Source organism: Lissotriton vulgaris, unplaced genomic scaffold, assembly GCF_964263255.1.
Source record: "Lissotriton vulgaris unplaced genomic scaffold, aLisVul1.2 SCAFFOLD_2916, whole genome shotgun sequence".
Lineage (NCBI taxonomy): Eukaryota > Metazoa > Chordata > Amphibia > Caudata > Salamandridae > Lissotriton > Lissotriton vulgaris.
Genome location: NW_028253961.1, coordinates 257932 through 276551, shown reverse-complemented (window position 1 = coordinate 276551; position 18620 = coordinate 257932). Strand labels below are relative to the sequence as shown.

At 43.6% G+C, this 18620-nt stretch overlaps 1 protein-coding gene across 2 annotated transcripts in view; it reads left to right on the top strand.

The window, feature by feature from the left end:
• The first annotated feature begins 1545 nt into the window (after positions 1-1545).
• Positions 1546-18620, top strand: part of LOC147660706 (transmembrane protein 120B) — a 118319-nt gene continuing 101244 nt past the window's right edge. Inside the window, exons 1-2 of one of the 2 annotated variants that reach the window (XM_086951521.1) lie at positions 1546-1705; positions 12043-12161. In XM_086951521.1, the coding sequence (XP_086807647.1) occupies positions 1622-1705; positions 12043-12161 (203 nt within the window). In that variant the 5' untranslated portion in view covers positions 1546-1621. The remainder of the gene's footprint in view (positions 1706-12042; positions 12162-18620) is intronic. The other variant, XM_086951522.1, reaches the window with a different exon arrangement.

Sequence of the window (18620 nt, the reverse complement as noted above, 5' to 3'; positions counted from 1 at the left end):
AGCATTTTTGGCTCCTGCACTGCGGTGGGTGTTTATCTCTTAGTATAGCTTGCCCTTAATATCTTATTTGATTTGCTCTCTTTTTATCGGTCACTTTCGACAAGGCTAAAGAGCGCTCTGGAAACAACTAGTTCACATGAGGTGTGGCTTGTTGGCACACCGCTGACGGCAGAGGTAGTCTCAGTTTCACAAGAACACTCAGTGTGATCGTGGGCAACTGATAAATGGAAGCTGCTAAGTCCAATCATTTGCTATTCTTTTGCTATATCTTGGTAAATTGTGTACAAAGCTTTAGGGGCATAATGTTGCTGTTTTTATTCAAAGTACTAAAAAAAACCTCTACATAAATATATTACCCAACTGGATGGAACCTCTTTATTGTCAATAGAAGGATGAAAAGCTGGGAAGACCCCGCCAGGATTGTAAAACGTGGCCTGCATATTACAATCAGATATCCACATCAGTTGAATTCGTGACTTTCGGTAATGTGAAATTGTGACCTACGAGTTACTCACATATCTTGACAGCAAATTCATTAAACTCTTGTGCAGGTGATCTGCCGATTGCAAATAGTTTGCTACAGTGTGCACCTAACATGCTGAACTATCTTACTGGTTCTTTAATGATATTTAAATGTGTCTAGACACTCAGCACATAAATACAAACATCCAAATTTTGAGGCAATGAGGAGCTTCAGGTTACTGCGCATTCTTCACCTCCTGTACTTACCATAAACTACAAAGCTGCTCCGAGGACTTATCAATTCCGGTTACACAGGCAAAGCAGAGTTTTATTTGTCATATGATTAGTGTACTTAGTTTGCATTTTTAGGTACTTCCAATAATTCGGGATTCGTGAGATTACTGTTTTCATTATGATTTTAGGTGTATTTCTTCCAATTGGCCCTTGAAATTAGCCAATGCCGGAGTTCCCTATATCGCTAATATAAGGGAGCAGCAAAAAATAGGGCCATTACAAAGTGGACCTTGAGGGCCACTAATAAATGAATACATAAAAGCAGTAATTTCCATTTAAAGAGGTTTGAAGAATCTGCAATTGTGGTTGCATGCATAGAGTGACCTGATCCTTCGTGCAAGATTCTCATTGGATCATTGAAAACTTGCCAAAAAGACTAGCACGCAACCTTCCGAAAAAGCCTCATTTGATCTCACGAAACGTTCGGCCATGCTTGAAAAGCGACACTGTCCAATCATTTCATTGTGATACCCTCAAAGATGTATCACTGGTATAATAAAAAACGTATTACTTTTTAATATTGCACATATATTTATGGCGAGAAAAAAAATTGTAACACACTCGGCATTCTTTTATGAAGTGTTTTTTACATTTCCCTTTAATTTAATGTTTAAAATAACAATTATTATAGATTAATGTGGATCAATATAATACAAATTTGACTAAAATATGGATTCAAGTGACAAGCCTTTTCCCAACCAAAGGCCGTGCGGTGTTTCTAACATGGCGGCGCTATGCTCTGTTGAGGCACCGCCATGTGGTGTATCGTCTCTGTCGATGAGACGGGGTGTGCACGCGAGCGATGGTGACGCGCCTCGCGCGCGCTGAAGCAGCTGTTGCGGAGGCCGGGTGCTAGCGGTGCAGGATGTCCTCCTGCAGCCCCGCCATGTCTCTGGAGAGATGCCGGGCGGACTGGGGGGAGTTGGAGGACGAGTTCCAGCAGCTGCAGGTAAAGTCCCTGTCGAGGGTGGATGGGGGGCAGTGCGGTGCCCCTTGGAATCCTTCCCAACCTGGAGGTCAGAAAGCAACCTGTGTATAAAGTCCACACATGGGCCATTGTGGTTATTTTGTACAATTAGTTTCATGGTGACCTTGTGCAGCCAGCCGCTCCCAGCTCTTATTCACACTCTGCAGACCATACGCCTAGTGTTCAATGGGTCAGAGGAGTCGCAGGGATTGTGCAAAGTGTAGAGCGCTGCAGTCTAGAATTAATAAACCCGAAAATCTGGCATGTAATGCAGTTCTCCATAATTCCTGATTCTAACCTTCTTACTGTCCTGAGAGGCGAACTCTCCTATCCATAAACCAAGAGTAGCCCTGCCTTTTTATCAAAAGCTTAGGAACCCTTTGTAAACCTCATATTCCCTTTGTAAACCTCATATTGAATTAAATGTGAGTAAAATGTTGCTGTTTCTCTCGGCAATAGCACCAGCAAAGCAGCTGAGTGCTAATGAAACCCAAGCAAAGCATTTAGTTTTTGAAGACGTCATGAGTGACACTGGTATAGGCAGTCCTCGTTGTTGTGGTAGGTGACATCACGTGATGAGCACCTAGATCGAGACTGGCCAGCTTTCTTGCAGCTCTGAAAATATTATCATGTTAGGTAGGACGTGAGCGATCGCCTCTGGCTTGCAGACAGTGCAGAGCAAAACACTGCATTATTTTGCTTTCAACATCTTTATACCAGTATCCCCTTGCCTGCTATATAGTTCCTGATTTTTTTTGTTTGCATGTTAGTTTGTCTGTCTGGAGCAATGCTGGTATTATGTAGTCACTAACAACATGTCGCAATTGCCTGATGAGTGCTTTGGTTGTACAGAAGCATTTCTGCCCCCGCTTTATGTCATGTTCAGGTAATCTGGTTGCGCATGTGTACAATAGAGTGGGCATAAGGCAGTGTTTCTAGGTGGACTCCATATGTTTGGTAGCTTCTCATTTTTATTGATATTTCATTAAGAGCTGTGGAACTGTTTGCTTAATTGTGTTTTAGCCTTCTAACCATAACAAAAAGAAAATACCTGGATGCCTTCTAAGATTGAATGCTCCTCTCTTTAATGGAATTCTCCTGGAAACTGGCTTATCAAGACTACCAGGTGCCAGTACGCTACTGGCTGCATTTAGGTTCTGTAAGCCCTAGCCCTTCATGTGAAATCTCTATCAGATAGTGAAATTGGGACGATTTCCTTCTGTGTTATCTAATACACACTTCATTAATATAAGTACTGGCGTTCTGTTCTTTTCTATTGCCCATCAAAGTTTAAAATAAGCAGGCAATCTCTTTACTCAATCTAGTTTAGGGTAAAGAAATTCCAGCAATCTACTTTTGAGGTCTATTGTGAGGCCTAGAAATTAGATAAACTTGTTGTTTTATACAAGGTGAAATATCAGCCAATTTTCTTCTGTGATCTGTTGCAAGATAAATGAATCATGGTAATTTGCTTCCATACACTAGTAAATGGGGAAACATTTCTAGTAATCTCCTGAAATCAAGTATAGCTTATTCTACAGAGAGTATTTTTTTTCTAATCAAATGCTAGTTAGGGCACTAAAGTTTTTAACACACGCAGGGTAAAGTATACAAGCAATGACCTGCTATAACCTCTGATGCAAGGTAAAGTCACTCTCCCCTCCACCCTCTGTCCGTTATCCTTGGAAGGGTTGGGCAATCAAAGTCATCTCCAGCAGGCACAATCGGGAAAAAGCAATGAGGAGGGATCCCAGTCTGTTATCATTTATTGAGTAATCAGAGCAGTCGCCTCCTGTAAATAAGTGCATGACAGGTGATCAGAGTATCTTCCTGTAGTCTAGCACTGGGTGAAGAAACCAGCGCAATTTCCTTTTAATACAGCAAAGGGTCACATAAGCGAGGAAATCACTTTCTCCATACTAAAACACTAAATTAATGGGACTGATTGCCTTTATTACAAGATAAGGTAGTCTTCGATGATCTAACTCGGGAAGGCAATGTAAATAATTTTATCTAATGGAGGATGAAGCAATCCTAGTAATCACTCGCTGTAATCCATTGCAAAGAAAGGTAAACCTTATCTTTTGTATTTGAGTGCAGGTTGAAGTGATCTGCTGTAGGAAAGTGTCCCTTTTTTGCATGATTGCCCCCCACCTTTTGCCTAATGTTGCTGTACTTTTACTGAGTGTGCCCTGGGTTCCTGCCAACCAGGTACCCAGGTCCTACGTTCTTTCCCTAAACTGTGTAGTTGCAAAACCCAATTGACAACTCTCTGGCCATATGCAAGTCCCTTGTTAAAAGATACCAGGGGTACCAAGGGCACTGTGATCAGGGAAGGCCCCTAAGGGCTGCAGCACATATTGTGCCACCCTTAGAGGCCCTGTACCTTTATACACATACACACTGCCATTGTAGGCTGCGTGTTTTGGTGCAGAACAAAGTGAAGGGTCGACATGGCACATATCCCTGTGTGCCATGCCTACAATCCACTGCCCTCGCATAGAAAAGCCACCCCTCTAGCTGGTGCACCATACCAGTTGTGAGGGTACAGGTGCATGAGCCCTATACTTCTCCATTGTCTTAGTCAATTCTTAGACATTATAAGTGCAGTAATGCCATAAAGAGTATATGGTATGGGAGTTAGTCCTTACGAACTCCACAGCACCATAATGGCTCTACTGAAAACTGGTAAGTTTGGTATCAAACTCCTCAGCACATTAAACCCACCCTGATGCCAGTGTGGGATTTAATGTTAATGAAAAAAAGCACTTGGAGGGCATCTTCAAGATGCCCCCAGAAAAACGACCTAACTCTAGTGACCAGGCTGAGGGGCTGCTCACCAGCTTCCACCACCAGACATGTTTCTGGACCCCTGGGTCGAGAGCCTGCTGTTCTCGGGGTCCTGAAACAAAGCACATACTGGGTCTAGGTGCCAAGCTCCTCCCCCAGGATGGGCAGGGTCCAAGAAGGGGAATCTTCAAAGGCTTGCTGCTTTTGTGAGCTAACCAAGCCATTTACTGCTCCCAACAACTGTCCCCCACTGGTTCTGACCCCTACTGTGGGTGAGAGAATCGTCGGGGAAACCACATTAGGAGGAGAGGTGTACCCACCTTTGCCAACCCCACCCCTCAGGTGGGGTAGGCGAAGTGAAGCACAGCTCTAGGTCCCCGGCATCTTGCAGATGGGGGGGATCCAGCCAACCAGAATGAGGCTTATGTCCCCTCCCAATGAAAGGTGGCATTATAGGGGGTGTACCCACCCCAAGGAAGGGGCCCATTGGTGCTGACCTGTAACTATGTGTACCACCCTTAAATTTAGTATTTAGGGGCAACCCAGAACCTTGCCGCCTTAGACGAGAAGAAACAAGAAGGACAGAAGAGCCTTCCTGAAGAAGAGGAGGAGGACACCAACAGACTTGGCCCCATCCCTACTGGCCTGTCCTGACTGTGACCTGCTCCAGTAAAATCCTGGTGTGTCATGCAGCCAGCAGCCCCTCAGAACCCGGAGGATCTGCCCTGCCTTACCAACCAGACTTTGTCTCCCGTGAGCACCCGATTTGCTCACCATCAGACTTTGGCTCCGGCTATATCCCCAAGTCTGCACCAGACGCCCACAGCCCGAGTTTGAGTGGTCTTACACCACAAGGAGGTCTCCCCGGCAATACTAACTTTAGATTTGGTGATCCCTGACCCACATCAAGTGTCCAACTGATGCCTGCAGCCCTTTTCTCAAGGATTCCCCTGACTGCGACTGGAGCCGGTAAGAAAAACTCAATGCCAAAAGACACCCCTGCACCCGACGTCCCACGGCCTTGGTTGGCCCAACCAAAGGTGTCACGGCATCCCAAGACATCCCAGCTTACATCTCCAACCGGTGGTCGACTCCAGAAGACCTTCGTCCTGCAGTGTTTGTTACAACTGGAGAATCCCCATTGAAAGCAACAGGGCACCCAACGACAAAACAGCACCCTGCACCGGCCACCCATGTGCTGCTGTAGGTGCACCTTGTGTGCTAAATCGGATCCCCTTTTTGCCCCGAGCCCAAGTCCATGAGCTTTGCTCACATAACCTTGTGGCCTGCTTGTGAGCAGCCACCAACCGGAGGCCCTCTATCCCCCATTGGATAAAATTGGGCCTCAGCACTCTGCACCCGGCCGCCCTAGTGCCGTTGAACGTGCTTTGAGTGTGCATAATTGACCCTGGGGGGAACCTTAGTTCTAACCCCAGAAAACTAACTCCCAAACCTAAGTACTTACAGTTAACCTGATTTTCTCACATAGGACTGCATTGTGAAAATTGTTGTAAGTGTGGAGCTGGATTGTATGAAACCATAAGAAACTACATATTTACAAAAACTGATTCACTTACCTTTTATCTAGGAAATGCCCCAGTGTGATATCTAGGCATATCGCACTGAGTAGAAAAATTTACTTAAAAAGTAATCTGAAAAGTAACGTTCACACTAATCTGATAAGTAATTCTAACTGTTTTATAAACACATGACTTACCTGTAACCAATCCAATTTCATTCAACTGCATTTAGACTGTATTTATCTGCATTATACTTGCAAAGTATTAGTATACTTACCTGTACCAGGCCTGGCTTGGTTCTAGAAAATAAAACACAACTAAATAATATTTTTATACAAACAACTTGGTCTGAGTTTGGTCTTAGAGTGGGTGACATCATTTTTTGCCTGACTGTGTATAATAAATGCTTAACAATACCTTCTGATAAAGTCTTACCGCTCACCCACACTATCAAAATGGTATTATCTACTTTTACCTCTGCCTACCTTTGGGGATCCACTGGACTCTGTGCACACTATACTTTATTTTGGTATATTATATATAGAGTCATCTTCCTACCCCAAAATATCTTTGATCCCTTTGTCCAAGGGGCTTTGAGCCCAGTTCAAACCAGTTCTGGGGACACTCTGCCAGTGCAAAACTAAATCCTTTGTCAGTGTGAGCATTGGTTTCAGACGCACCACAGGGGGGCCACAGCATAATCTGTTTCTGTAATCTAAAGAAGGATGAAGCAGGCAGTGCAATATTTCTGGAATCTACCACACAGTAAGACAGTTGGAGTAATCACTAAATGACTGAAGGTTAAACAGAGTTAAGCTCTCTCATTCCGTATTCAAATACAGAGTAACATAATCCATTGTCTCTTTGGGTAGAGTAACCAGAATGCCCTCATTCTGTAATCTAATGCAAGGCAAAGTAGTCGGAGCAGCTGCAGGATTTTCACCTTTTCTTTAGGAGAAGTACACTCTGAAGCCAGCAAAGGGTCCAGGACCTGGGGGGCACCTCTTGCGGATCAGGGACTCACCCCAGCATAGGCCAGCAGGGCTCAGACCGATCCAGTTGGAGGTCCAGGCAGGTTTAGTTGCAGCAGGTCAGATCGGCAGTTGCAGGGAGACCTGTGAAGGTTGTTTTTCTCTGTACCTCAGACAGGTGGCCAGCCTACTGACCCTTAATCCCTTCCATGCTAATGACGGCCCCCGGCCGTCATGGCACACAGTCTCGTGTGCTGATGATGGCTGGGGGCCATCACGCCCGCGATCGGATTGTGCCGCACAGGAGCGGAATTCCGGCCGCGGGCAAGGGGTTAAAGTCACTCTAGGTAGCCTGCGATGTAGGTAAGCAGGTCCAGAATTCCTTCTCAGACAGCAAGACATTCTTTTAATCAGTAGGGCAGTCCGCTAACCGCCACACAGTCCGTATTCTGTAACTTCCACAGATCCAGGAGTGTTTTGAAATGTGGTGCTGGAGGTCCAGCCTTTGTGTAACAAGCCCATTCAGAGTCACGAGTCTCAGAAAATATACTACATTTTCTTTATTTGTATAAATGACAGTAATGGGTACAATGATAGTTATATTATTGGCTAAACCTTTTTTTGTTTGAGTTTGTTTCTGAACTTTATTGTTAATCAACTTGTTAAACTGAAGGAAGATGCCGAACCACATGTTAGGATAACACCTCTATAACGTTTTTTATCTTGTACATATTGGGAGCAGGGCCAGAAAGCGTATGCTCCAAGTTATCATTTGTTCTGAAACATACTCTGCTAATGATGAGTGTGGTGGGCAAACACTTGCCACTGTATGTATTATCTGGAAAAACCCTTGTCCCTTATTTATTGGCTGTGGTCCACTAAGTGTGTAAGTAACTGGCACAGTAGGTAGATGCTCCACCTGCCTACCTTCAGTGGGCAGTGTTTAGAGACTTGAGGATAGAGAAGTTGACTGCCTCTGCTGATGTATTTCAGTGAGCAGCGTCCAAGGAGGACCCCGTCACCAGGGTGAATAGTATCAGTGCTCAGTACAGGAGGTTTCAAAGGGTAAGCTCACACTCTCTAGACTCTACTCAAGTAGGCCCAAACTAGAGTCTTATTGCTTATGTTATCATCTGCAGCAGGCTAGGCCTAGCAGGCCAGGCTAGACTGTTCCAATTGGAGGAGACGCAAACTGATTTGCATGTGGCTGGCCTCTGTCTAGAGTGGAAGAGTGGGTAAAAAACCCTGCACTAGTACGATGATGATCGAGTTATTGCCAGTGACTGAGATTAATATAAGCTTTCCTTCTATCACTTTATTGAAGTAACTATGCCATTCGGCAGCTTCTGAAATAAGCTCCGTCATTAAGATCTGCCCAGCTTCTACCTTTTGTTCACCGTAGACACAGGTGGACACCGGGTAATTTCTCACACCCTATGTTTTGCATACATTCCTTTTGCAATTTGTGTTGCAATCATTTTCCTTTATTTTAATACGCTAAAGGTAATTTCACTTCTCCTTATGTGCCCACAACAGTCCTGATGAAGACCCTACTGTAAGGATTTAGGCTACCCTACACTACCACTGGGTCGAAACGTCGACCGCTCCATTTTGTATTCCAAATGTGGACAACAGTGTTTTTTCACTGAGCCAAATATAAGATTATGGTTCTGTAAATTAATTTGTAGCCTTGTATAAGGCTGGATAGGCCTTGTATGTATTTTGTGTGTATATATTGTCACTGCCCTCCTCTTTTTTCACCAAACCCTCACTTCTACACATTGCTGCACTATTTCCTTCTATGGGGCACCACTGCATAATTTATTCAGACATTCGTGCTTAAGTATGGAGCCAGCTCCTCACCCCGCCCCCACCTTTACACATTCTATCCAAGGCCCTTCCTTTCTTCCCTCCCTTCCGTTCCAAGTCTTTAAGTGACTTTCACTTAAAATTATGGCAATGATCTGCTAAAAAAAAAAACTTGCACTGTCTTTATAGGTTGTATATAAATATGGTTTTCTATTTATTTTTTTTTGATTGCTGGGGGCAGCCCTCGGCTGTTAGGAAGAGAATATGTCCTGGGTGAAATAATAGGCCTGGCTTGTGTAGATTTAGAATGGGTGGGTTGTTTCAGAAGCCTTCAGGCATCTTCAGGTTTATACAGAATCCGAATGTTAAAAGCCGCCTAGAAATTCTTTGACCTTATACATTGCCTTCTGTCCCTTGCCTCACCCAGTATGATTTCCAGATCGTGTGTGGTTCAGGGTACTTTTGTCCTTTGTATAATTCTTATCGTACTTAAGTGGCGCTAAATCAGAGATACGCAAAGCCCACATTGTTTGTAGCTCCTTAGAACCCAAAGAATGAGAGACCTCTGTATTTGGCTCATTCAAATCTTTTGGTTGTGGGAGGTACCATCTTTATGGTTTTAAAATTGTTTGAATTCGAAAATAATACCTGAAACTGTTTTGTCCCGGACTAGGAAACATCTTTGATGTACAAAACCTAGAATGTCTTGATGTTTTATAGAGAATCGAATGTTCTTTAGTGTTAGTGTGGCTTGTATCACCACACTTTGTGCGTGGAATCACCATGCTGGTAATGGTTTGCACATTTGCTTACATAGGTGATGTCTTACACATGTGGTTTCTCCAGTGCTTTGTTGAGCCTTAGATCATCTTATTGATTTTTTTTTTTTATGCATGATCATCTCATTGATTTTTTTTTTATACATGAGATCATTACAGTCAAACTTTTTTTTTTTTGCATGTGCCCAGCACTATTATGATAATTTGTGCAAAGGATTTACAGTTTTTGCCTGGCTTTATCATAGGCAGTGTTCTGTACATGGGCAAATCCTAATGTTCATATGTAGTGCTGGAAATTTTGTATGATAGTGATATTTTGTATCTGGGATAATTCCAGCATGCCATCAACCCAGTTGTGATGTTTTGTGCCTAGGAATATTGCATTAGAAAATGTTGTGTGCATTTGGTAATCCCAGTAGTGACATGTAGTGCATGCGGCTGTTTAATTTTGATGTGTATGTCGGATCTTACTGTGGTAGTGGTTTGCACCTGGGAGCATTACATTGTTGATGTTTTGTGCATATGCGCATTGGCAAATTGCCAATTTTGTGTCTGGAAAAATTACATTGAAGATATGTTTGCTTTTGATATATTGTGCCTGAAATTGCCACAAAAGTGGTACCTTGTGCCTGATGTAATCACCCCTGTGATATATGCCTGGGGGCTCTCGCATTGTATTGGTGAATATTAGGGTTTTGCCATAACAGTTACCAGACCTTAAACTGAAGAATAAGTCTACCCCAGCATCAAACCAAATACGAACCATAACTCTACCCTTCACTTAAACCAAACACTGCCCCTTATCTAATGCATACCTAACAATACCACTTACGCCTGGTACTTACTGCTTTCAATGTTGAAATATTCTCAGAAATGGTAATCCCAGTCCTCATAGAATCATCTATTTAGTGGCACATCAATTTAATGGATTCTGAGAAGTCACTCGTGTCATTTAAAAAGGAAGGCAAAGTGCTACTAATTAACAAGTTCTTGCTGTAAGGCTCATATACTATAGTAGCCTACCACATAAACCCGTGTTTGCTGTGCCCATGAAAAGTATTGGACTTCTATGATCATGTATATTTTGTGGGCTGCTTGGTTCCTATGGTGGCTTCCTGCCTCATTTTGGGACCTAACACATCCTGTTTCGCTCTTGATTTTGCGGTTTCTTCCTTTCTTACCACTTGTAAAGTGCTCGGATACGTTCTTGGGTCATGTTTGTACTATATAAAATGTTATCAATAAATAAAATAAAATAAAAATGATGGTCTAATGTTATTGTAATCACCAGGAAGATATTTTAATTATTCGCTTTCCATTGTGATTCTTTCGGGCATGGAATCATCGGATGTGGATGCTTTGAACATTGGAACACTAAAACATAATATTTTGTACACCTGTATGTCACTGTGGCAATATTTTGTGCCTGTGGTCGTTTTGATGGTGATGTCCCATGCATGTGATCTCCCAGTGTTGGTATTTTGTTCTGTGAGTCTTACAATGGTGATGTAGTGTCCCGTCCCTGGGATCTTCCGGTGGTGGCATTTTGGTGGCATCATTAAAACGGCAGATTGCAGATGGGGTCAGAGGCGAACCTTTTCTGCACTGGCTTATTTCTAAAAGGTGGTAAGTCACAAACACATGAATGACTCAAGTCTTATGCTGCCAGTGCCTATGTTTTCATTGGCTTTTTTGTTTCTAATGTCACTTGCTTGTTGTTTGCTCTTTGAGGACTGTACATTGTCTATATAGAACACCAAAGCAAACAATGATATGTTGGGACTGAGAAACATATGTTTGTGATTTTGTGCAGAATATGATTCCTTGACATTAATTTTTGTCCGGAAAATGGATCCATGTATAGGCATCCCCTGAGTGAATTCACACTCGAAATGAGATGGCAATCAGACAGAGGTTTACCCTGATGTCCAGATCTCTAAATTGACTGTTTCCCGAGACTGTTTAACCTGTAATGGGAACCGCATTAGTCTACCTTAGCCCCCAGTTTCACGTTCAGCTGCTACATGTCTTTCAGATGCAAACCAGGCCAAATGCTATTCATGGTCTGAAATAAAAAAAAAAAAAAAACTCGATCCATGTTTGCATTATGTAAATGAGGTACTAATCCCTTATACTCTGAATGAACTGACATTATCCTAAATTAGAATCCCTGTTCAAGCTAGAAATTGTTTTAGAATCATTACTCGTCATACTGCAAAAATGTACTTTAACACCTATTTATGTTATTTGTCTATTTCCTTGTGCAGTGTCTGTTTAACATCTCACAATCTACTTACCTGCCTTTACTATTGTGGTGCTTTGACGGGCTAGAATTCATTGCATCAGTGTGATAGTTTCACATTCATACAGAGTTGTCACTTGCATTTAAATACCTATTTTGTTGTCATGTGCATTAAAAAAGGATATATTTTTGATTCTGCTTCCTGCAGGAATCTCACAAAGTATACAGGCAGAAACTTGAAGAACTCAATGTCCTTCAGACAGCTTGCAGCAGCTCCATAAGCAAACACAAGAGGCGGCTGAAAGACTTGGAGTACAGCCTGCGGAGGTAATGCGAGAGCGTCCGGCTTGGCCTAGTACTTTTCCTTCTCTGTCGATAGCTAAACGCAGTTTGACCCATAAAAAGGACAACATGAGCAATCGTTCGAGCCAGCTGTTAGCGGGTGGGCTTGCATCGGGCACACATGTCCAAAACTAGTTTAGTATTGAGCGAATACCAAAGTATTGTATTACAGCATTTGTATACCGCTTACTACCTCTGTGTGGGGGCACTGCAGAGCTTGCCTACTTTAGCAGCAAGCTTTGCCATGTACATTGTGTGGTTTGATGGATGTTGTTTTTAAACCTAAGTGGGCGGTGTTTACATATTGTGTGTGATGACCACCAAGGGGAGGTTATTGTGTTCAGGGACGCAGCATTTGGCATTATGGTTTATGATGAGGTGTGAAAGATAAACATGCACTTTATGGTTTTCAGTATGCTGGCAGCTTTGAGCAGCTCTGCAGGTCCCTTTTATTGTATTTTTTGTGATCAGTCTACTTAACTGGTTACTGAACTGAATTGTTCAAACTAACATTTTGTTTATAGTTTTGGTTTTGAGGTGGCATGGTTGGAGAGAGAAAACAGTGGAGAACTCTGCTGAAATGGGTTTTGTTAATATCTTTCCATATTGCATTTTGAGATGTAAAGAAGTGGTCATAGTGTGTAGGTAGCTGGGACCTGTAGTGCTAGACTTGATTACATTCCTCCAATAAACCATCAGTGTGTGACGGGTCTCTTCATTTATACCACACCTGTTAATTTGGTGATGACTCATTTATTGGCCGGTACAATAATGGTATTGGACAAGCCCCATAGCAGTTTTGTTTCTTATGTGACTATAAGAGGGGTAAGTTACAGTTGGCTGACCTAACTATATAATATCCAGGCAAACTATAGGTCAGCACTTCATTAGATTACCTGCATATCGAAAGTCGTTTGCTGGTTGGGTTGTTCTCTATCTGTGGGTTGTAAGGTAAAGATGGAACTTGAAGGTGTGATTGTCCTTCCAGATTCTATCCTAGGGATGATGTAATTATTTTGGCAATAGCCATGTTTCTAACTGTCTTCTAAAGTGTATATGCTAGTGGAATCTTCGTATGTTGACTGCTATGGAGAAACAGTGGCTTCCATCGATTTCAACGGGTATGATGATCTGTGGTGCAAATATGAAGCACAGTACCTTGTTTTGTGTATATTGCTTACATTTAATCTTTTCCTTGTGAGGCTCTAAGGACAATGCAGAGAGCCTTGAAATATATTTTTCTAGCTATAGGTAGCATATGGAGTGACTGGCAGACTAGATTCATGCATTTTTTGGGGTGACATAGAAGTTTGCGGCAGCATTTTGAATGAGTTGTATTTTGCCGCCTATGATGAATGTGGGTGTGCCAAGGTATAGGCTTTCGGCATAGTCAAGCATGATGTTTACGAGAGTTAACATAGATTGCAGTTTCTCTTGGCATCCAAGGTATGGGTAGATGTGATGCTTTCATTGTGTAGAAGGCACACGCGATGATGTTAACATATGATAATAAAGAAAAGTCTGAATCCATGGTTACCACTATGTTTCTGAATTCCTTTGATGCTGGAGAGGCCTCCAGTTCCTTGGGCCATATGGTAGTATTTAGCCATAATCTGCAGGTCATGATTTCGGTCTTTGTGGTGGCGGACTGTGCCAAATGCCGTTGATCAGTCCAGAAGCAATAGTTTTCAGCCACTCTGTTCTTTTTCCACTGTGAGTTTAGAACATCCCAAATGGATACAATAGCTGACTTTGCCTGGTCAGAAGCTGGAGTGTTGGTCTGGCATTGAGTCATTATCTTCTGTTAAGTTTGAAAGTTAGGTAAACATTTCTCTGCTATAGTGGTGTAGTGTGCTTTTGTCAGTTTCATTTCTTGTTTTTCACCACTTGCGTTGTAGTATGCGGAGTTGTGGTTTCATGATTTTGATACTGACATTAATCCATGTGGTGGTCTTTTTGTGGTCCACCCTGGATCCGTTCTTTATTAGTAACGGTCTAGTGTAATGGAGATCCAGTTGTAGAAGGAGTGTATGTCTTGGTCACATGGTTATTGATGTACTTTCAAGATGAGAGTTGAATTAATGAATGTCTCGTTTTTCCATTGTCTGTGAGTGTTGTTTTTTGCTGTCACTCCAGCTTAACTGAGGAGTTATCTGTAAATGTGGCTTGTGCTAAGGTTGCTATTACGATATCTAGCGTATCTTCAGCAGAGTGAGTTGGATGGAAACAATTTGTCGAACCCCTGGGCGAGGCAAACGTATGCCCATTCCCCCCCCCCCCTTATCATCAAAATACATTGTTGTTCATAATGTTTTTTATTGTTGACAACCGGGTTTCTTCCTCTTATTTTGCAAATACAATTTTTGTTGATGATGCAAGTCTTTGCTGAGCCTTGTTTCTGTAATGAAGGTGAAGTCTGGTGTGATTTATGAGAGTAGGTCAAACATGTTGAAGTGATTTTTGTTCATGCAGCTTGTGTTGAAGAGTAAGCACTGTAGTTGTGTTTATTTCTTGGTTATGCCAAGGTGTTTTGAGGTTATTGTGCGATGTAGTAAATGAGGAGGAACACAACGGCATAGAATAATTGTTGTCACTGCATTGGGAAGTAGTCTGGTTGCAGCATGGGGTGAAGGTGGAATGGATGTTTGTGTGGAGTGTGTGTGCTTTTTGTGGATGATAGTTGTTATAATGGCTCTGGTGTCAGGTGATTTCAATGGGGTGTTGAGGGTTCTGTGGGGGGAAGGTACTATCAGGGAACTTAGTGATCATATGTTTGCGCCTTCCCTTGATTTTTAGTTTTTTTCGGACAATTGACATTGTGTTTGTCAGTTTTTTGAGTTGTGGGTTTAGAGTTGGTGTAATGTTTGTAGGTTGTGTGGCATAGGTGTAGTGGTTGGTTTTGCTTTTGAAAAGGTTGAGGGGGTGGTTTAGTAGTAGTAAATGTAAATGTACATGTATTTATATAGCGCAAATCGCCCACATCGCAGGCATCTATGCGCTTGCTTAGGAACCCGTCCTGGTATTACCCTGTGAGATACCCCGGCAGGGTATCCACAAGGTGAAAGCCAGGCATCCCGCCGCGAGGGGCCGTTGTGGAGATTAAGCAAGCTATTGCCCAGAGTCGCAGAGTGTGAACCCGTGAGTCGAGTAGGCACCGGAGCGAGAATTATCGAGTCCGTGGAATTATTGAGCCCAACCCCCGTCGGGGCGGGGAATTGAACCCTGGTCCAGGGCCGATCTCAGCTTCCGGGTCTGCCGCCTCTAACCCCTGAGCCGCACCTCTCCACTTAGTGAATGTATATGAGAGTTGTGCATTTAGTACATGTAGCATTTATGAAACAGTAACAGATATGGATTTTGTAAATGAATAGTTGCATCTCCACCAGAAAAACCTCCGGTAAACAGAAATTGTAACCTTATGATCTTTCCAGGCCCAAACGGACAACGCCCATAACCTGACGGCCTTTACCTGGATGCCTTAATCCCACTGTTTAATATCCCTAGTGATGAGATGACCTAGATACTAACTCTAACCATAGGACCTTATCCCTAGGAACCAATGGGAGACCAAACCCTAAAACCTAAGGTCAGTAGAGACCTTAGCCCTGGAAACCAATAAGAACCCAAGCGCTTAGCCCTAGAGCAATAGGAATCTTACCCCTAGAAATCTATCCGCACCTAAGCCATAGAGCCAATAGGAACCCTAGTCCCAGGAGCCAGAGGGGGACCAAGCACTAAACCCTAGAGCCAGTAGAAACACTAGCCCTGAGAACCAATCAAAATGCAAGCCCTAGAGCCAATAGGAACCCTAGATCCAGGGATCAATGGAAAACCAAGCCCTAAGTTCTAGGGCCAGTAGAAACCCTAGATCTGTCAACAAATCAAAACCCACATCCAAAAGCAATTCGAAACCATAGCTCGATAGATCATGTGGACTCAAACTTATGGGGCTGTGCAAGGTGGAAGGGGAGGAGGAAGGCCTGTTCAGGTGACTATAGGCCCCGGTCCAATCACAAAGCCTGAAACTGGTGTGCTGAGGGGAAAGGAAGCTGCTGCTCAGCTCACAATCTGTCTCCTTGGTTGTATATTGGCCAATAAACGCTTTTTACTCCCTGTTCGATACTATATGAACGACCCAATTTAAAGTCACTAAAATACTTTAAACTCCTTCGCCTACCACTCCAAAAAGGGGTACTTAACATACTGACTCCCAAACACAATTTAACACACACAAAAACGATTGAGCATCCTTAACACACAGGTATGGATTAACTTTTTTCCCCTTTTTTTGGCAGGGAAAAATCTGTCTATTGTCACTTTAGTACAGTTTAGAAACAAGCATTTACAATGCAACGGTCTCGTCTTTGCAAAAGTTAGAGCTATTGGCATTGTAAATGACACATTTTTTATTGATGTGCTGGTTTTAAAAACGGATAAATAAATGGTTTGTCATTTACAATGCCAATAGCTTAATCTCTCGCAAATGCGAGACCTATTGCATTTGCACACACACACACACACAGAGCCACACACAGAGCCACACACAGAGCCACACACAGAGCCACACACACACAGAGCCACACACACACAGAGCCACACACACACAGAGCCACACACACACACACAGAGCCACACACACACACACAGAGCCACACACACACACACAGAGCCACACCCACACCCACACAGAGCCACACACACACAGAGCCACACACACACAGAGCCACACATACACAGAGCCACACATACACAGAGCCACACATACACAGAGCCACACACACACAGAGCCACACACACACAGAGCCACACACACACAGAGCCACACACACACAGAGCCACACACAGAGCCACACACACAGAGCCACACACACAGAGACACACACACACACACACACACACACACACACACACATATATATATATATATATATATATATATATATATATATATATATATATATATATATATATATACACACACACACACATGGTGGTGATGTGGTGGATGATGTGGTGGTGGTGGGTGGAGGTGGATGATGTGTAGGTGGATGTGGTGGAGGATGTGGATGTGGTGGTGGTGGATGTGGATGTGGATGTGGCGGTTAGAAGCACTGATCTAATTAGTCCAATTAGTCCAGCAGGTGCAGTGGCACCAGGTCTCGTAGTTAAGATGGGCACGCTGTCCTATGCCACCTAACAAGGTTCTGTGCGGGGGATGGCGGGCATTTTCCTGGCTTGCCTGAGACCAATGGCACTCCTGCTACGCCACCGGCGGGGAGCTGCGTTACTGTTATTTATTGACGGACTGTTCCATTTTCCTGCTCATGCAGCTGATGCAATCAAATATACATAATAATAATACTGTTTTTTCTATAGCGCGAACAGCTACCTCAACTAGGAGGTGTCCTGGCGCAAATTGTGGTTCCTTACCTCGCACGGATGCCAGGGCGCAGACGACGGCAGCCAGCCACGGCCACGCCATCGCTTTCAGCACCCCCGTCCCCTCGGAGAGGGGGGTCCGTCCCATGGCAGCCGGAGGAGGTGAAACGGGAGGATGCTGAATAAAAAATCCTCGTAGAAAATTCGTATCGCGACAAAAAAAATAGAAAATGACGAATAACCGAGAGCGGATGGAAACAAGTGTTCTCCTCAGTAGCTGTGGCGTGGTCTATTACTCACCAGTGCCTACAGCCCTCCTCCTCTCTCTCACGGCAGCTGTGACGACGCCTCTTCCTCGTGCACGCCAGGCAAAATGTCATAAATAACGGAATTATAAATTAACCCCCAACTGAGGCCGTCCTAAAAATATAGAGAAAAAGCCTTTTCTCATAAAAAAAATCACACATAGAGAGAGAGAGAAACAACGGGCTCGGAGAGACTGTCGCCACTGTAACCTTAACTGGTGAGGCACTGTTACCAGCTCCGCGATGTCCCTTTGGCACCAGCTTCAATGAGCCCATCTATTGCTGGCAATTTATTAGCGCCAAAAAGCTACCAAAGCAATGTCGGTGACGTTCTTCTTTGGATCTAAGCCCCGTCCTTTTCGGACTGGGGAGCGTGTTTTTGACTGTTGTTTACAGCCTAGAAAGAATGTCAAAAATACACACCCCCAATCCGAAAACGACGGGGCTTAGATCCAAAGAAGAACGCCACTGGGACCTCTTCTCCAATGGCTAGCCACCGTTTGGGAGGCCAGCCAATGAAGAAGGGCGGGGTTAACGTCGCTACTCAGTCATTAAATCTCGCCAGCGAGACTACGCATGTGCGCAGCCTACGCTAGCCGAGACCTAAAAAAGGAAGAAATACGGGGCTGCACACAAAGCACAGATTCAAATGTGAAATTTCACAGCAAAAGCCGCCTGATCTTACCAGCTTTCCCCTGTTCTGCTCAAGGCTCACAGAAGGTGGGGGGCACCTAATGGAAATGGCTTCCGTCTGATTCCT